The following is a 21186-nucleotide window of genomic DNA, read 5'->3' on the forward strand; positions in this document are numbered from 1 at the left end:
TGAACTCTTTAATGTGTGAATCTCAAGAAAGGTGCATATAACGTGGAACACCAAGATCAAGCCTAGTTTGATGCAGTTAGTAATGCTTTAGTATTTTACGAAATAAAAAAAAAAAAAAAAAAAAAAAAAAAAAAAGGAGTTTAAGAGAAAAGGTCATGGGGAAACACAGGGAAAGAAAACTCAAATCCTTAAAGTGAAGGCAAAGAAAAGTATTTGGCTGCATGATCAATATAAAGCTGAGAATAAAAAATGAAAGACTGGGTATTAGAGATTGAAATTAGTGTATTTTGTCCTGCCCAAATTTGTCCTTTAGTCCTAGTAAATACTAAATATCATTAAGAAGAAATGCTTATTTATCTATAGGATTTGTTTAATGGATGGATGTGCTTTTTGTTTGTTTTTGATTTGTGATTTTTTTGTTTGCTTTGTTTTGTTTTTAATGGGAGAAGGAAGTCTGCCTTTCATCAGTTTCACAAGTTTGGACTAATGAGTTCAGCTTCTGAAGAAACACAAGAAGAAATCATTTCAGTACTTCTAAGTCAACACAAAGACAGCAAGGGAAGACGACAAAGGAATAAGCAAGGACCAGCAAGAATTTGGCAGGAGCATTAACTTCTGCTAGCTTATTTTTCTGGCTTGATAATCATGCCCTTGAGTCATGTCTTGACTTTTGTTAAGGGTTTTGGTGACACCTGTGAGAATCTCCTATGAATCTCCTATATTGCTATGAAGCAATATGACATAAAATAAATTGCTATAGGGTGGACATAAATTGTTGAAAAATTGTACTGGAATAAAACTGGTTTTATTACATTTGCAGATCACATACTGGAAGGACAACAAATGCCCTTGACAAACTGGAGAAGGAGTTGAAAAATACGATACAGGTCAGTGATAAGATTATACAACAAGCATGAATAGAGGATCGGGAAATGATGTAGATAGCAACTCTGCTGCGTTGGCCCCCAGGTATGAAATGTAAACCAAGATTGTTTAAGGAACCAGTTCTAAAAGACAAAGCATTTAGAATAACTGTTTAAAAGGACTTTAGTTCTTCTAGTTCATAGTTCATGTTATATAGCAAATGTATTGTATTATATTTAAAACCACTAAAGGGTAATTTCTTCATGCAACTTGTTTTTCATACTGATTTGCATATCTGAATTATGATACATCTACTGATTTCCATTTTTTTCTTCTTAGATATAGCGTTCAAAAATTATATAGATTTTAAGTAATGAGGAAATGAGTTCTATGGCATTTGGAGGTAGTAATCCTTCCTTGAGCAGGTGCTCATCGCTAGAGAAACTTAATTTTTGTCTTTTCTGGTTTTCTAAATGGTAATCTAAGACCATATTATAACAGATATAGCAATATATGTACTTGTCTCATACAGTTTTCTACAAAGATTTAGGTGTAGTGGGTCACCTAATTATTATACTTAGTGTTCAGTTTGAGCTGCGGAAGAGGAAGGTTTATTCTGAAATTTATGTTTGTCTTTAAGATTTTTTTTTTCATTTTTTGAGATTTCTTTTCTGGTCTATTATAGGTCAGTAGTCCAAAATTTGTAAAACATTTTAATGTAGAGTTTTTTTAACCATTGCTACTATTGCAAACATTCTAATCTTTTCTATATGTTTCCTCTCTGTTCCTTAAGCTATGAGCAGCATTTTTGCAGCACTTAGTACAACATTAATTCAGTCTGTTACCTGGACTCTCAGCTACCTGTCAGAGGTAAGCTAAATCCCATTTTAGTATTGGAAACCAAGAAATATATGTTGCATAATCCAAAACACTCTTTAAATAGAGAACTAATTAATTTTTATTGAATGTAGTACAGGGTGCTGTATCACTATACCTTAAACAGCTTAACATGAGATAAATTTTCCCCTGTGCTTCACTTCCCTTAGTATCAGGTCCTCCTTGTTCTAGAAGTCCTATTTATTTACCAGGAAACTTGAAACGAACAATCTTCCTGAGATACCTACTGAAAACAAGTAGTTTTGTACCTTCAGCAAATCTCTTCGTTAGTCCTGCAAATTTCATGATCATGGTATACATTGAAGCGTCTAAACTATAAGCCTTTACTCTCCTCTAAGCTAATAAATTAAATTGATTTTTTTAAAATGCTTGATTACTTTTCTAAGAACCAACTAAAATGTCCTCGTGTGCCTCATGTTATAGCTGGCATTTCTGAAAAACAGGATGATGGTGTTCATAAAAATGGCACATTGAAAATCAGTTTGTCGCAGGGGGTTCTCTGGCTCATTTACTGCCTTTGATTTAATTTAAATACTTTCAGCAATCACACTATGTTCTGCTGTTCTCTGAGGAGGGAAAATGAAATACTATTACGTATGCAGCATGTAAAGCTCATACATCAATGAGCTGTCTATGCGGGCTACTTACATTTACCAAAAAAAGCAGCATTAATATCTATCTCACTGTGCTCTCTTATACATTCAGGAGAATAACTACAAGTTTTGAAGAAGGCTTGATTCTGGGCTGGGACAGCTCAGCCTTACGCCTGGTCCTAAGTGTTCCAAGTCTGCAGGGCTCGTGGCTCAAGGCAGTCCCAGTTCCCCCTGCTCCCACGAGCAAGAGGCCCTGCTGACCCTTTGAGGACCTACCTGGACATGGTGCCATTAAATGCACTGGGACTTTGCTAGCTCACCATACCTGATGAATTTGTTTCATCACCCTTGGGAGTAACTGCTGATCTACATAAGTGTGAGTATTATTAATAGAACAGCTTACAGCTGAATCTTAGTGTTAAGCCTTCCTATTTCTGAACTGGCATCCTGATGTCTTAAATTAGAACACTAGCTTTGGAAGTTGTTTTCCAATGTTTTTTTATGTCAGTACATCGTAGCAAGCCCTGGAGCACTGTTAACTGTAGTTGATTGCAATGCAAAAAGCAGCTTGATAAGAGAGGTTCATTTATTCTCTTCTGTGTAACTCCTAACAAATTAAAAAAAAATGCTACATTAAATCCTGCAAGAACTTTTTTTAGAACACAGAGAAGAACTTAATATCTTTAGCAGTTGTTGTAAATACAATTCAGCTGTACATAATTTGTCACCATACTTGCAGACAACTTACCTTTTACAAATGTAAAGTTCAATTTTTATAAGTATCAGAATAAAAAGATGGCACAGAACTGTATTTGTTTGTTAATTCTTTTCTTAATGAAGCAATGTTGATCAGCAATTCTCAGAATAATTAAGCAGTTGTCCTGAAATTTAAGTGCAGCTTCTCTGCCATTGTAGCCATTAAAATGATTTGTTCCATAAAATTACTTCAAATTGGCCACCAGAGAGAGCTGTTGCAATTTTTTCCCCCAACAGCTGTTGAAAACCGTTCTTTCATTAACTTTTAACCAATAGGATTATCTGCAGAGTAATCATGTAGTTTATTCCACTGGCCAAAGAAAAGTGTGGGCTGTAGTGTCATTAAAGGGCAAACAGATATACCAAATGAGGCATTTCAGTTGATTTCTTAAATGTTTATATGCTGATTAGGTTTAAAAAACAAAACAAAAAACTGCAAGAGTTTCTTCTTACACTATCAGACTATGAGGAATGGGCAAAATGCTTGATATTTCACAAAGCTGCTTTATAGGCTCTGCAGTCTTGGAGAGGATGTGCAGTACTAATTCTGACTCCGCTGGGGAAGAAAGGAATGTCTACTGACTGCATAGTAGAAATAAGATGCACAATGCACTGGCAGCCATGATGTAACGTAGAAACCTGTTTTACTTCATTGCAAACAAATGGACAATATATATTGTACAATATATAATAAAAATACAGCCGATACAAGTGCCACTAATTAACAAAAAAACTAATGTTAAGACTTAAAAATGCTCATTTTTGTAATATATACACTGCAGTAGTAAGCCACAATAAATACATCAAATTCCATATCATTCATAATAAATACTGAAAATATAAATACAGAAGAATACAGTTAATTTGAATAAATTATTACAACATAAGGTCTAGGTTAAGTTCTGTTGAATATTATTGTAGCTTATATTACCCTTTGGCATCTTTGATGTTACAACTTATTTAAGAAAGAGAAGAAACTAATTAAGGAAATGTGTAGTTCGTGAAGTTTAAAATTATTTCCATGTACAGATTTAGGATGGAATTTCTTTCCCTTCGCTTCTTCAAACAGTTTAAAAGCAGTAGTCCAATTAAATATGTTGCTTTACTGTTGAGATCTCCATAACTTTAGTATGCAAGATCATCTGTAATGGAAAATGTTGATTACTTAACAGTTCTATTTCTCAAAAAATAGTAAAGTTAGATGTAATGTACAAATTGTAAACAAATTGCTGCAATTACACCACAATTTTACTAGTCTGATTTGAATGGATTACATGTCTGAAAGACCATCAACTTTTGAATCCATGCTGTGGCCTATTATTTACCACTTGCCAACAAAAATTTTCAAAGCAATTTTATGTTTTTATGGGGAAATATATATACAGAGAGAGAGATGAACCTTCGAAAAAGAAAGGTTTGGAATAGACAGTGTAAATTTGACAGTTCGTATTTGTTAAAACAATGAAAACATTAAACATAATAATGTAATAAATGCTTTGTTTTTTACAAAATTGCTAACTATTAGTTGTAGATAGAAACAAATCAAAATAACAAAACTGCTATGTTTTATGTTAACAGGTATTAACCAGGTATATAATATAAAATTAATACAGTCACTAATCTGTATTAATCATTTTATTTGCAAAAGGTTATTACACCAGAATGCAATTTAACTTAAAAGATTGACTTTACTAAGACACTATTACAGGCTGAGGCTCTTAGGAACAAATTTGTAACCTACGGATTTTGACTATTTTTGCACTGTTAAATGTCTAGCGCTTATTTTACATCAAACACTTTAAAACATGTTTCACAAACTACACTTCAGACATATTTCCATAGAAGTGCCTACATCAGTCAATTAAAAGAAGGACCCAGTTGTTGAGCATTGTTATGTGAAAACTAACATGGTGGTATTTGTATGTAATGGTTTTTAGAAAAATAGCATGCTTTCTTGTGTTTTGTTGTTTTTTGTTAGAAGAACTAGCTGCCAGTGCACATAATGTTCAAATCTATTCAAGAAGCTAAAAACCTATGTTCAATCCGCATCTCAGAAAAACACAAATGGGTGGCTGTTTTTACAATAATCCCCCACTACCCCAGCAAGGATGACCTTCACCCATAATCCAGATTTCAAATTTCATTCTTGAGCAGTTCTTAAAAAAGAAAAAAGAAAAAAGTTTCTGGTGGAGAAACTTAGACAAATTAGCTACCCTAATGTACGAAGCCCCATTTGAAAATTTGAAGCTAAAATGTTAATAAAAAGGACACATGCTTCTTTTTTTTGCTTTGAGTGTCTGTTGTTATTTGAGGAACATATATTAGAACATGTGTCTCAGATCTGATTTACTTAAAATGATACTGAACTTGACTTTATAGTTGACATAGGCAAAGAAAAGATGTGGTGTAGCTTCTAGGGTTTTATTTTCCTTTGTTATTTTTACCCCATGCTTTTGGATAAGTCTTTTATTTAATGTTTGCCTGCATACAATTTTTATGGCAAAACAACATTTCCTATTTGCACCGAGTTCATATTTGCTTTAAAATATTAACAAAATTCATATTATGATTTGATATGGCTAAACTTGTAGTGAACAGGCATATACTTTTCCATCCCTCTTCTGGGGATATGTTCATTTCCTTTTTTTTTTTTTCATTTCTTCTCTCCTATATAGTCCTTATTAATCCACTTCCTGCCTGCTTCCTTCTTTTCCTCTACACTGACCTTTCTGTCCTCCCATCACTCACCCCAGGGTGTATCTACCCATGTCTCGAGACAAAAGGATTATCTTGATCCTCATGTTAGAACAGTGGTGTTCATTTGTACATTTGTACATTCCACCATTTTTCCTGTCCATCAAGAAAAGCTAATCCAGTCTTGATGGCTTACTGGCAAGTGCACAGTTAGAGACAAACACACGTGAGGCAAACTTCTTTGATTTAGTTCTATTTGACATTAGCTTTCTTTAGGTGTTTTATTGAAGTGTCACTGCTAAGATTCAATTGAAAATAATTGAATACATAAATGAGGTTTGCCTTTATTTTTTGTCCTAACCCTGGTATCATCTCAATTGAAAAGTAACAATGTAGAGTATCATGAACATGGTTCTCCAGTCAGTGGGACCATCTGCATACTGAGTATCCTTCTTACCATAGACTATACAGAAGTAGAGCAATACACATTTTTAATTTTCCTTTTTCATATGTAATTCACTTCCATTTTTAAAAAGGGTGTTTTTCATTTATTATTTATATTAGGAAAAAATCGCAACCCTAGTTTGAAGGAAACTTTATTTTCTTACGCAATGTTTTTCTGCTTTCCCCAATCATAGGTTTTCATCCTGTACTGGGGCTCTACTGTATCAAGCATTACACTCTTCCTCTGGATCTGCAGGCTTCAAGAGGATCCCCTACCACATGTTGGCAGCTCATGGGGTTAAGTTTCCTTTCTGTTTGTGTGTATGGAAAGGGAGTGTCTGTAGGAACCCTGCTGGGATCACTCCCTGATAACTGTCTATTCAGAGCCAATGAGGTGGAGGGGACATTTTTCACCAGTTCCAATTTGTCTGCTTGTTAATGTACGTGAAAAATATAATCTACTCTTCTTCCAGAGTAAAGGGTAGCTAGCACAGAGGACAATAGAGTTGCCCTCACATTCATTTGATTTTAATGAAAAACCTTACTGTACAACAAACCTTTCCCAGATACATAGATTAAGGGAGGAAGGAAAAAACAAAAAGACTAAGGCTGCAAAATATGGAGATGTTTTAAATGAATTGGATGTTCTTACAGTAATTAAAATTCTTGATATCAGCCAGTAGAGTGGCAGAAAGTTCTCAACAATATTTATAGGTTTCTTCCTCCTTAGGTAACAATGCTTCGGAACATTTTAGCAACCAAATTAAAAGCTGCCTGTGAGGGAGGAGGAGGAAGAGAAGTGAACAGGAAGCACTTATGAAGAACTCATGCATGTGTTCACTCAGATATCTTTACATCTAAATAGCATGTAGTCATCACTTCATAAGGTTTGTACTTTGGATTGCACACCTCTTGGAGAAAATTGACAATTAATAATTTGCATATAGGCAGTGATTACTGAAAACAGCAAAATTAAGGTACAATTATTTTTTTAAAAGAAATATTGAAAAAGCAAATGTTGAAATTTCTCATGCCAAGAAACATGTTAATGAACTCTGTGCATGTTTTGAAAATAACAGTAGCTTTCTACTAGTTAAAAAAATAGTAATCAGATTTAGGATTTTAGAAATAAATTCTATAGAATATATTCTCTGAGTTCATTCTAGTTTTTCTAAGTATTTTACATCAAATGTTCTGAAACCGTAATAAAGTAGATGATATAACTACTCTTGAGCCCCAGTAGGAAAGCATAACACCCCTAAAGATTAAGAATTTCCCATATCATCCTCTTCTGTGCCTGTCCTGACTGCTTTTGGAAACTAAACTAGCATAATGCACGAGTTTATATAAATCATGAGTTATACCACAGGAGTTTCTTGTTCTGCAAATGCCTTTAAAACAGCACTGTGGGTCCAACTGTCTCTTCTGCTTAAGCTTAGAGTGAGCACTCTGGCTTCACCACAGGAGCAGCCTCAGCAAGAAGTTTAAACTCAGAGGATTCAACTGGCAAAAGAAGATATGCAGAGGAATAAGATTGCCTGTTGCTGCCAACTATGGTGTCATTGACAAATTACAGTCTTGCTGCTCAAAGGCAGGGCACTCAATAGGTAAGTCAAGCTTTTATTCTGATTTTCTTTACAAAATTCATTGTTAAATTTTTGCTTATTAATTTGGTCCATGGAAAAAAGAGCTTGCTTTTGTTTGCTGTTTCACATTAGTGATGCAATTTCTATTCACTTCTGAGCTGGACTGGGCTTTATTAGGAAAGTGACTTAGTTTGCAGTACAGAAATTTAGTTACCAATCCAGAAAAAAAGAGGAAAAGATAGTATTCTGTCTGTTCTACAGAATATTTTTATCACAACATCTCTAAGTACCTTGCAAACCAGAGCACTTCCAAGTGATGGAGCAAGACAAAGGCAAAGCCAAAAGGTCTCCTCTGTCTTAGCCAAGTACTCTATCCAGTATATCACATTTCCATCAAAGTATCTTGAACATCTGAAATATTCAAAAACATAACACATTCTGTTTTGCATACAAATGTATGTATTCAATCTTTAAAAGTGAGCTGTGTTTAGTGAAGACATCCTCTCAGTTGATTATGGGGCAGGGAATGCTACAGGATCAGTTTGATAGCACATTTACTGAAATACAACACCCAGATAAGATTGGAAACTGGATCTGTGAGTAACAACAGCATGAGTACTACATGCATTTTCTGTAGAACTTACACAAAAGGCAGGATGGCATTGTTAACTGATGCAGTTAACAGAGCAGTGAGTAGGATGAACCATAATTATAGCAATTGATGGTAATCAATAGCCTTAAAAGACATAAATGTCAACTCAAATGATTCACTAGCAGCAACTTAACAAATTTAAACCTTTCTTATCTAAATGGCACGTACCTGGTTACAAAAAAAAAAAGTATTGAGAAAAAATCGTAGAAACTTTTGCTGATCAGCTCTTTGTTTTTTCAAGAATGTTTCAATGGGTATGAATTGAGTTACAGCTCTTAGGAAAAAATGTGATTGCTGCAATTTTGCCACTAAAGTTCCAGTTTTATGACTAACATCAGTTAAAGCTTTATATATAAACTTTAACAATGCATTTTTCCAAGACAGGCAAAGTTCACATTATGGGCAAAAAGGGATTCAGTTTTATGTGCTATTTCATTGATCTTCTGTTTGAAAATCCAATTTTATTGTAACAGAGGGAGGCGTGCTTTTTTTTAATGTATTTTTCTGAACTACCTAAGGTAATCATAAATTATCTGCCAGTTTATTATCTGGCTTCTTATGAGTGCTTATCAGTAGCCAAATACATTAGGAGAAAAACCTGATACAGCTATCAGTAAAGTAAACATTTCCACAAATGATATGCCATATCTATATAGAAGCAAACACTGCTGTTTATCATTTAATAACATAATACTTTTATCACATAGAAATAAGCTTGCCCAAAATGATAGGACCTTGTTATCAACATTAATGTTAACTAACTGAGAAATGGGACGCAGCATATGTAATTATATACTAGCCCAGAATATAAGACTAGAAAATTCTCCAGCCCACGATTTATATTTATTTTTCCCTACATGAAGAGTACTTTAGTCTTCTAAACAATACATGAAAATCAAGAGATAGGAACCTTAACTGTCACCTGATTTCTACAGCCTAAACTAGATTTCACAGTTAAATTAGCTTACCTATTTTGGGCAGGGCTATGACTATTTTTTTTTTCACTCTAGTCAACTTATAAATGACCAAAAAGGGTTTAGCATAATATTTTGCTAGTTTGTAGTTTGGGGAACAGGTTGAACTATACTGGAAAAAAATATATTTGTTTTTGTTTGTTGTTGGTTAGTTGTTTTTTGTTGTTGTTTGGTTGTGTTTTTTTTTTTTCTTTTTCCCCCATAGTACGAGTTTATCTCTTTTAGAAGGCTTGTTGATATTCTTAGTATAGCTACCAGGGTATCTCCATGAATTACCAACAGACTTGACTTCTTAACTTGTTGCAAGAACTAAACAAGATTTCTTTAGTTTGTACCCTGAGACTGAATCTTGATGACAAAACAGTAGATCAAAAGAAGGGTAATGCAGTCTACGTTATCACCAGGTAGTTAAGAATATTTTTTCAAAATAAATCTTTATCCTGCACATTTTATTTTGCAACTCCCAGGAATTAGGTACTTTTAAGCAAGGGAAAATAATGTAGCAAATGTTCCTTCATAGTTGCTCTGCTTTTATCCTATCTATTATAAGCTACTTGTTATCCTATGCTGCAAGCTTTAGAGAATTTAGCTGTATTCACCCAATGCCCCTAGAAACATACACATCTAAGTATACTCAGAAATGTATACAGATGTTAATATTAAGGAGGCCTGGGGCCTGAAGATTTTGCCAAGAGATAATACTGAACTAGCATCTCAGTATCTTAAAGCAAGCTGAGATGTATTTTATAAAGTTAATCACTTACTGTGCTTGCTAATATTATTAAAGGTATTTATCATTTGAAAGCATAGGGGCCAAGAAAATAATTTCTTATTGCTCAGTAAGGGGGTGAATAATGAAACAAAAATATTTCATTTAACTTTCCCCTGAGAGTAATACCCTGGTAAAGTGTGCATGATTCTCCAGTAGCCAACACACTCTGAAGTTAAAAAGCTGTTATTGAGTCACAGCTATTCTCCCAGCTCAAGAAGGGATTTGTGCTTTTGCTGCTGGTGTTGAGTGAGATTGCCAGATTTAAGCCTGCTGTTAATGCAAGATACCTACATACAACGAGACTTGTTATGTTTGCCTGTAGAATAACTTAACCAGAACCATTCTTATGCTTGCATGCAAAACTTTTTATAAGCTAAAGTGTTTTCCTTTAAAAATAAAGATGGGTATGTGCTATATGGAAGTGGCGAACACATGTGTTTTACCTGGCTACTCAGCCTGTACAGAAAGGGATTAGGGTGTTCTGCGACTGGGAGGAGCAGGGCCTGCTGAGCCAGTTAATTAACATCACTGCACTTTCCCAGGAGATGGAGTCTGTTGTTAATGTGGAATTCAGTCCTTAGAGAACTAGGGACATGAAACAATAGAGGGTGTCTTGTGGAAACAAACAAATAAAAAAACCTTCCAGCTACTACATGGAGTAAAAATATTTTGCTAATTTAGTGTAAAAATAAAAATCAGAAATCACTGATCTCAATAAATGACATACTCAGATCTCATTAAAAACATTGCTAAGCTTATTTTTTAAAAAGCATATTTTAAATCTGGCAATTTTTCTACTGGAGTACTATACATGATGTTGTAAAGATCTTCTAAGCAAAACAGTTGATGTTACAGAGCTAAAATATACGCTGTGTTTACGTGCATACTGCTATCTAGATTTGACACAGGTAAAAACTAAGATGCTAATCCTTATTTTGGCAAACATGACAGATCTACATTGCAACCTACCTGATGTATAATAAAATTTCAGTATTAGAAGAAATTACTAAAATAGCTTCTGAAATCAAAATAAGGCAGTAGAGAATTATCAGTGTATAGAAAAAATAGTCTTTTACAACATCCATTTCTTGAAGAAAGCAACGTTAATAAACTAAAGACTGTAAAATACAGTAGGTATTTTAATTTCCATGTAATTTTAAAACAAATGGAGTAGAAGTTAATGGATATCCTTATGATGACCATGTTATTCTGCTTGGAAACTTCAGCAGATAAAAAAACTCTGAAGCTATGTTCCCTCATTGAATATACTGGTTCCTAATTAGACCCAGTGACTCTGGAAATCTGGGATACAATCAGAAGTCCACAAAAACCTTCTTATTTCATAAAAAACTGCTTAACAGGAAAATCTAGGTACTTCCACATTATTTTCCATGCTTCATTTAAACTGTGATCAGCAAGACTCTGCTTTTTTTAAAATTACTTACTAGCATATTCATAAACTGACTTGGGAAAACATTTTCTACAATGATTTTGGAGATCTTACGTATACCTCAGAGTCTGGAGCTATGGCATTTCTCCAATATAGTTCACAGTTCCCACAGTTAATATAGCACTGAAAAATGGCACTAAAGTGCATAAGTATCAGAATGTTTGTTGGGTTAAAAGGTGCTGTGCAAGCTTAAGCTGCTGCTTTGCCATTATATACAAGATCATTCTTTGGGGAGGGGGGTACTAGTTCTGGAAATGCCACTGATTTTAATTTTGATGGAGGATTGTCTACCATTCACCTTCCTAAAAGATACAAATGCCCCCTTTCTGACTCCTCTGTTGGTCAAGAACAGTAAAAAGAGAAAATAGTACTCTAAAAATGCATTTCAAGATAATTTATCAGAAATAGTATTTTTAAAAAAGGAAGAATACATGGTACTCCAGATGAAAATTGGACATGCTCTTTGTTACTAGTTATGGATCTTCTCTTCAAATGAACATGCTGTTCATTTTTATCAAAACATGAGTACTAAACTACTATAAATAAAATACACAGAGTACAGAACAATTAAAACCTTTTTGTACAGTAATTACTTACATTAAACTTACCATCTTTTCAGATATGTTGAAAATTAGGACTCTAAACATGATTAGTTCAAAGTATCATTTTTAACAATCTTGCACAGGCCCGACAATCAGAAACATGAAGCTTTGATTCAGATAGCTTGGCAGGTTTCACATACTTTGACAGGTAGGCTACTGTGAAATATGTTGGGTGTGGTTTTTTTACTTACGTGTTCTATTTTTATCAAAAGACAGTTTGATGTGTTTGTTTCTTTTTTTTTTTTTTAATCTTTACATTACAAACTGACTTTGTGCAATGCCACTGCCAATGTAGCTTGAGAAAACAAAATGTGTCTGGAACACTGACGACAGTCCAAGTGTTTTCTACCTCTTAAAAAAAGTAAGATTCTAGGAAATCCAATTTGAGTGCATTTCAATACAGGAAGTCAGTCCTAGAAGAATTTTAATATTAAACAGGTACCGTTTCTACCACTGGTGATTTGATGCACTCTTCGTGCAGTCTGCTCCTTTCTGGGAGGTTTAGTGAACTCTCAGCAGGGTGCTCTTGTACATGACTCTCGCCATTCAAAGCTGAAACAAATCCATCTTGAGAAGGACCTTTCAAGTATGAGTGAAATTCCACTTGAGAGTGACTTGGCCTGTGCTCAGTGTATAAACTGTTACATGGAGCACTGCTATCACCTTCAGAAGATGAGCAGCAAACAATCACTGAGGGGTTTGCAGAAGGGTAATGAGGGCTGCTAAAAGTTTCCTCTGATTGCCGTGTGTAGTCAACAAACTGTTCTGAAGTCATGTTGTAAGGCACCAGAGAAAGACTACCATTCTTTACAGCATCCCTTTCTGAGTAAGTCTCACCAATCTGGTTAGCAGTGCCAGCAACATGGTTCTCTATTTGGTAATACAGATTTGAAGAGTTAGTATAGTATGAGGTGTTTTTAGAGTGGTTTTCATGCACAGCAGTTCCATCAGAGTAGCAAAGGACAGAAGGAAGAGGCACCATATCAGCATGGGAGCCCATGCTTTCTACAAAATCATCTGCTTTTTCTTCCTCATCATCTTCCTCATCTTCCTCTTCCTCTTCATCATCATCTGATTCACTAGGGGCTAAACTCTGAGTGCTAGAATCTGTAACTCCACTACAAAAGCTACTCCCATCTTCCTCTTCCTCCTCTTCCCCAGGGCAGTCCAAGTCCTCGGCTGACTGAGAATGCATAACTGCAGCCTGAGGTTCAGTTTCAATCTCAAAATTTTCTGCAATTGAATATTCAACCGGATGGGGTCCTGGACTCATAGAACTAGTGTGTGCACTTATCTCACTGTGGCAGCCATTTAGTGCTGGAACTTGCTGCTCTCTATTTTTCTCCAATTCGAGTTTCATTATTGTGTGCAAAAAGTGAGTCCGTACACGGATAGGATTAAATTCAATTCTACCTGCTGTATTGCTACACCCTTCTTTAGTGCAACCGCATGGAAAAGACATACGATCCACCTTTTGAAAAAGAGAATACAGATTAACAATACTTAGCATAAACCTGGTGATACGACATAACCTAGACAGCCTAAAGAAACACAGCAGTGAAGTGGGATTCAAGTGGGATTCACCTGACAACTACTTGTAAGAATAATCATAACTAAAAGTAATTCAGAGGGTTAACCCTGGAATTTAGCAATACTGCTGAAAACTTAAGGGACTGATGTGTACCAATGTTGCAAAGTAGGAAAAAAAACGTTTCCAATTCGTGGGTAGAGCTTTACATAGTGGAACAAAAAATTGGTTATTTTTCTATTTATGGAGCTGCTACAGCTTTACATAATGTCGTGCTCAAATCCAGGCAAAAGTATTACCCAGAAAAGTCTTAAAATTTTGATAAAAATCATGGAAACTACAAATCTATTGAAATAAAATGCATTATCTATGAAAAATGTTATGAAGTTGCCAATAGGGGGCACCTGGCCACAGAAAGCAGCAATAGAAATTCTATTATATTTTAAAAGATATTCACTCAATTGTAGATGCAATATTTTACACGCAACGGACTGTAGGCAGAACTTACACGTCCAATAATATCCATCTTAAGTATGTAAAAATGTGATTGAATCCACTGATCAGGTAGTTTAATTAGATAGCTTAAGGTCTATGATTTTCATCTACACTACAGTATATCAAATGTGATGCAGAGGAAAGCCATGTAAAGCAAACTAGTACATCTTCCCCATATGTGAAGATGAAAACAGAAGTAGCAAAAGGAATATATTATTTAGAATAGCAGTGAAAATTTAGCTTGGATTTAAGAAATAATGAAAAAAATGCATTTAGGAAGAAATCAACTTGGCTGCATACTAACTCAGGAAAATTAGCAGACATCTTTTAGGAAGCATTTTGAGACATTTACAGTTGTACATAGAACATCGTGTAAATGTACAATATGCAATACCGTTTCAGTCTGCAGAGAGAATAACTACCTGCTAGGTTAGCAGATATACATTTCATTGCCTACATGCAGTTTTTCATGCATGCATGTTAAATATCATGCATGTTAAATAAAGAACAGTACCACAGTGTCATATATTGCTTCTTATTGAGTTTGGACTATAATTCACATTTGGACAGCATGTGAATTGTCTCTCAAACAAAAGCTACATACCCTTGTGAAATCTGTGGGCTACTGATCCTTCTGTTGTTTCCATTTGCATGTTTAGATAAAGGGCAAAGGGGAACATGAGGAGCAGAATATTTGTGTATGAACAAAAAATATTGAACAATGTATGTGCCTAAAGGATCATAAAATAAATGTGTTTAAGGAGATAATTTGTATTGCACACTATGAACTCTTAAATCTGAGACTTAAACTAGTTTGAGATCCACAAGCGTTATTGTTTAACAATTCACTTAATAAGCTCCCAGTACTTACCACATTAACAAGAACAAAAAGTACACACACTTCTCCCCCTCCCCTTGCTATTTAAATATTGACAATAATATAGACATTTACCTGACATTTTATGCCTGCAAGACTGCAAGTGCAAGTTTCTGGATCACAAAACACACGGCAGTCACAGCCACAATCCTCTCTGGACAGCCGGATGGCTCGCAGCTCATGTTTTTCTTCCACATCAATCTTCTTCACTCCAGAAGCTCGTAGCAGTGCCCTTCGCTTTTTTGTCGGCAGGGGTTGTAGAAAGAAGTACTCATCTACTTCAGTGTTGTCTAGATCAATATCATCATCAGAAATGTCATCCAGTGTCAGGGTATTCGCCTCTTCAGATTCCACCGTACCGTTCTTTGTCATCTGTTACACAGAACAAATAACAAAGTGCTTAAGCTATCCTTGCATATAGTTGTTATATATATAAATATATGTAATGAACTATGAATGTGGAAAGACATGTTAAAAAAAAAAAAAAAAAAGCCTATTGCATTTCACCCTTTGTTCTGATCTCCACGAATGGCAGTAAAAGTTCCATAATACAATTACAGATGGGGTGAAAAGGCAGTTCTTTCACACTGTAATTCACAAGTTAATTCACATTTTTAGTTCATGTTTGCCCTAAAGCTAATTTTTTTTTCTAAACTTCCAATTTCATATCTGCTTTTTATATCTTTTATTATATATTGTAGTTTGCCACATCTCGTGCCTTTCTAAAATTCTAGTCTTTTCCATATCTCTTCATAGGCTAATTCTTGAAGCCCTTAATTAGTTTTAGTTCCTGTCTCTGGGCTCTTTGAAATTCTCCAATAGCCATTTTGAGATAGCAGTTATACTATACTAATGTTATTTCAGGTTAGGACGTGTCACATCTCTAAAACAATGCATTTCATGTACTCTATCCTGTTCCTCATGTAGCATGACACGTTGTTTGCTGTTTGTACAGCTGAGGTCAAACAGTAGTCTTTCCACTGAACTGTTTGAGCACATACCTGTATTTGCTTGAGGTGATAATTAATTTTAAACCTGGAAGTCACTTAATTTTGCCCTTTTCTACCTACATTACTTCACGCTTACTTTATATTACTATGGCCAAGAAAAGAGGGGTAACAGCACCCTAATCAATTCTGTGTGGCCCTGGGGTAATGGAGAGTTTATTTACATAAGGTACTTCAATATATTAGTTCAATGAGGTAGAAAAGACAACGTTGGAAGTTTTCCTTTTTCTGTGTACTTTACAGTGAAAAACAAGTATATCCTCGGAGCATCTTGAATTAGCTGTCTAAAGCCAGTGGGTGGGAATAACCCTCATTACATGCAATTCAGGCTGAATCTTCAAATCTAGAATGGCAGCCTTGATGTTTTAATTTTATTTTTTTTTTTTTATTACCTAGGTACAACTAAGTACAATGTATTTATGTTGCTTTTTTTTTTTTTTTTTCCTTTAGTAGGAGAATGGCCTACCTAAGAATTCTGACTTCTCCGGTTTTAAATATACATGGATCAAACCAGTCCTTAAGCTGGTTAACTGTTTATCATAATTTAAATTTGAAACTGAGGAAGAATTCTACCCCCTGCTTCGGTAATTATTTTTTTATTTTATTCAATGATTGTTTAATACAAATCAACTTTCTGGTGTCTTACCTATGAGGCAAATGCTGTAACTGCTTAGTTTACAAAAGGCACCTACAGAACCGTGCCAAGCCTGTCACATACTTCTCCCCCTCCTCCTGCAAATCTGAACTGTTTTGCTACATAGCAGTAGAGCATTTAGGAGTGAAAGCCAGCCAGGCGCTGAATGCTTTAGGCATTCCGCAGACTGTAAAGTCAAATGTGTGGGCATCGAGTGAGATAAGACAGCAGTCTGTAATTTCAAAGCACCTTAGCTCCTTTTGACTCTTTTGCTGGATGCTATTCTCGTCTTCTCTGATTTTTTTTTCTCAATTTTGTCATGCAAAGAACAAATGAATTAATGAAATGGAAAGATTTGACCATCTCTTAAACAAGTAATTGGGCAACTACAGAGTGAAAATTATCAAGAACCATCAAATATATTTTTCAATTCAAAACTTCAGGACAACGTTATGTTCTCTTGTCATAATATTGTCTATCTGAATTAAACTAGATCTGTAGATGAGTAAAATTTCTCACATAAAGCTAAAGGTTAATGCCATAACAATAGGATAAGGCACCAGCCAATGAATACATGAAGTTTCTGGGTGAAAATCACCTCAACTCTGTAAAACGTGAAAAAATTAGGTTAGATGCTTTTGCTTGCTCTAGCTGGAAGCTATTTCTTATGGTAGGAAGCCAAGACAAAGGAAGCCAACACAGAAAATGTATTTTTAGTTTCTCCTGCAGTTCACCATAGAAAAAGTGAACTATCTATTCATTATAATTTTGTCTGTTACCAGTACTGGCTTCCATTTTTACTGTCCAACTACATGAACTAAGTAAGTTAAAGGCTTCTGCATGTTCCTAGACAGGACTACAAAACTGAAATCTGAATATTCTGCCCTAAGATTAAAACTACTTTACCAATTACTGACAGTACCATGATCAACTTGAATAAATTCAGTTAATTCTCGTATGTCTCAAGCAGTTACTTATAGTGTACTACAAGTTTCTTTTCTTAGAAATTGTTAAGCATATATGCTTCCACATGCACCACCATAATCACATTTAGGTTTCATAAGTTTACCTAGCTTATAGAAAATGGTGAAATTACATAGATTTTTCATAGAAGCTACTCAACATTTCACCATTTCTTGACAATACGTTTCAGGCACATTCCCTAACACCTGATAGAGAGAAAAAGATAGAAAAAGGGCTAGAACGCTTTCTACACAACTTAAAAAAAAAAAAAAAAAATTAAAAATTAAAAGGTTCTAGAGTAATTCTATTCAGAGGCAAACCCACATCATTTTACATTTGCATTTGTCTTGCTTTCAGAATAAGAACAATCTGCACCGATTTGTCTGTTGGTCCACAGACCCAGGAGCCTTAACAGCACGAGACTCATGCTAACCATTTCAAAATATCTTAATCTGAAGAGACATTATGGGTTAGCAACAAGGACTAGTGCAGCTAATCTGTTGTATTTACTCCTAATGTTTCCTCAAATGACAACGTATTTAAGTAAAGCCTACCTTGTACCTTTCATCTTGACAAGATGGCTTTTATGCACAGAGTGCCATTAGAATTTTCACGCTCTGCTGCTAACAGTGTTTATGCCACTGTCAGCAGTGTTTACTCCAAAGTGTTAGTGCTAAACGGCTAAAGTGACTTGAAGATGATTTTAAAGTCTTTATCTGCTTTTAATTAACAGAAATTTCTTATTTGGCTCTTTACTTTTAGCAAGTAAAAACATAAACAGTACACCTAATATTATGACGACTCAATTCCAATATATTCCTGTACTTCTTTTCTTTTCATCAAATTCTATAAGAGAGAATGCTTTCTACCTATGGATTTCATATTTCAATGCTATTGAAAAAAATTAAACAGGGAAACTGAAATTGAAAACAAACAGGCTAAAAAAAACACTGAAAATGTTATTGTTTGCTTATTTGTTTTCAAACAGAAAGCCTTTTTTGAAGAAACTTTGCTGTGCTTCAGTTTCTAATTTTCCTCATTCTTCTGTGCAGATGAACAGTAATTTACATTCATATACTGATTAGTACGTTTTCATTATATCACTGACATTATCACCTTAGAAATCTACAGCCTTTCCTTTTTGTGCTCATTTAGAAATCACGTGAATAGCAAAACAGCTCTTCCTGGAAGTCAGCCAAGGGATCTATACAGTTACAGCTCAATTCACACTTGATGCTCTGAAGATTCTGTGATGCAAGATGTTCAAGAGGTATAATCTCTATTTATGATAAATCACTAACTCTATCCTTTTGTTTCCAGCCTGTCCAAATATCCATCTTTAATTTACCTTTGTCCTGAGTGGTTTTATATTTGTTTTCATTATGACAGTTCAAATGTTATGAACTATCTCAGAATGTTTCACAGTTCAAATAAGAAAAAATACTGAAAAAAGTAATTACAACAGTAAGGGTCGTATGTACTTATTCAGGTATTCAGACATAAAACTTATGAACAAAGTTCATTCTAGGGGAAAAATACTGTGAGATTTCTTAAACTGGGAAGATGCCAGTTTTCTTTATGCGTATGTAGTAGTACCTGAAATAGAGATAATGGTATCAGAGAAGGAAAAGGAGAAGGAAACGCTGTGGAGCACAGCAGTTTGGCTACAATTGTTGATATTGTTCACTTTTAATTACAGAATTCATCTGAAAACAAGCCCAAAACACAAGCCATCATATAGGAAGTTTTTTTATTCACTAAACAACGTAACAAAAATGGAGCTTTTGCTACCAGTTTTAGAGAGGCAGAAGGGACACTTCCAAAAATGCAATCTCCTTCTCTCTTCTCCTATTCTTTTTGTTCTCCTATACAATTTGTTTCCTCTGCTCTGCTAAATTAAAAAAAAAAAGATAGCTTTAAAACTATAGCTAAGATTTGTTCTGACTAGCTAAACTGATATAGCGAGTTAATTTGTCTGATGTTTCTTTAACACAGACAACTTTTGGTAAAGTATTAAAGATGCATGATTGTATAAATTGGTACATTAAAAAAAAAAAAAACACCTCAACTTATTCTGTATTGCTGTTACCAAATTTGGTCAAGTTGTCCAAGAGAATAAGGTGTTTTGTTTTCAGTACTTAGGATGTTACCATTGCTTTCTCTAACAGGGCACTGTGCAAGGGCTCAGAGGACTTGTTCACTTCCTGGCGCTTCCAGACTCTGCTGGATACCCTGTCCGAGGCTAAGTTCCGCTGTCTATCTGCCTTTGTCATCTTCTCTGTGAGAAAACAGAGTACACAACCATATCCTGGTAAAGCACTTTAAGGTACACATTAGTACTTTAGAACCACATCAGCACTTCATAATATCTAACAAAAATATATCTTCAGTAAAATAAAAAAGAAAAAATGCAATTGTTTCCATTGAAATCAGACTGGAAAGCAAGGAAGGGGTTTTGATTAAAGCATTCACATCATGCCCATATCACTCTGACACTGTTCATGGAAATACATAAGGGCAGGGATCAAAATCAAAGAATTTTTACCTTTAATTTTAGAGAATTGAGTTTTTCCTCCCTTAGATGCTCTCTTAGCATCTCCCGGTGAAGCCTCTCCTGTTCCATTGCAAACTCTCCAAGTGTGTACTGGCGCACACTGTTGTGGCGAGTGGACATTCCCAGTGTGCTTCCTCCTTGGCTAGGAACACTGGTGAAGCCTTGCCTTCTCGTGAAGTAATACACAGTAACACAGTTAAAATGGACATTTTTTGTTCTCTTCCTCTTCTCTCTTTTAAGGATTGACGAAGCTGGAACATATGTGAATTACAACATTAATGATAACCTGTAGTCATATAGCAAATTTATCACTTGAGTAGTTCCATTTACCTTAACAATACATATGTACATGCTAAAGTTCAGAGAAGTGAACATCATCTAAATCCCTTCATCTAAATGAAGGGATAAGATTAGAAAAAATGACCATACAGACAAACCCAGAAGCCATTACAAACCGTTAAAATGAACAATATAAATCCTTGTCCGGGACAGTTGTTTTCCCTCTGCATTTTTAAAATGTTTATCTGTTTTAATAAGGAAGGAAACAGATCCCAGCAAGAGGAGTTTCTTTTACAGTGTCACCTCAAAGAGACTGATCAGCCTACTTGTACCTCTTCAAACCGCAGTGAACAAAATGATGCTGCATATGACAGCAGTCAGGAGAAAGCAGACCAGCGCCTCCCGCAGATCTATATACACCACCAGTATTATGTCAGCAAGGCTCTAGTAGAGGTCTAACACTTGATCTTTAAAGTATTGGGTCACATTAACAGAAAAGATTCCTATCTTTTATATTCTAAAATATGTGAAATCAGTGTGTTAGAGTAACTATAAAGGTAGTATG

The 21186-nt window shown here is 34.9% G+C and overlaps 1 protein-coding gene and 1 long non-coding RNA gene across 6 annotated transcripts in view; one reads left to right on the forward strand and one right to left on the reverse strand.

The window, feature by feature from the left end:
- Positions 1 to 514: 514 nt before the first annotated feature.
- Positions 515 to 20241, forward strand: LOC118243111 (uncharacterized). Of its 2 annotated transcripts, none has more exons than XR_007708516.1 (9): positions 515 to 969; positions 1658 to 1734; positions 2467 to 2730; positions 6443 to 6545; positions 6979 to 7135; positions 7683 to 7855; positions 16645 to 16775; positions 18944 to 19058; positions 19957 to 20241. It is a non-coding gene; the product is annotated as an uncharacterized LOC118243111 (long non-coding RNA). The 2 variants fall into 2 exon arrangements; XR_004777189.2 differs by having other exon boundaries at positions 515 to 887.
- CSRNP3 (cysteine and serine rich nuclear protein 3) overlaps positions 12715 to 21186 on the reverse strand; it is a 92279-nt gene continuing 83807 nt past the window's right edge. For all 4 annotated transcript variants that reach the window (XM_050711726.1, XM_035536850.1, XM_035536849.1 and 1 more), the window contains 3 exons: positions 20334 to 20593; positions 15260 to 15556; positions 12715 to 13755 (listed from right to left, as the gene is read on the reverse strand). In XM_050711726.1, the coding sequence (XP_050567683.1) occupies positions 12715 to 13755; positions 15260 to 15556; positions 20334 to 20593 (1598 nt within the window). The remainder of the gene's footprint in view (positions 13756 to 15259; positions 15557 to 20333; positions 20594 to 21186) is intronic.

This window comes from Cygnus atratus, chromosome 6 (genome assembly GCF_013377495.2).
Source record: "Cygnus atratus isolate AKBS03 ecotype Queensland, Australia chromosome 6, CAtr_DNAZoo_HiC_assembly, whole genome shotgun sequence".
Classification (NCBI taxonomy): Eukaryota; Metazoa; Chordata; class Aves; order Anseriformes; family Anatidae; genus Cygnus; species Cygnus atratus.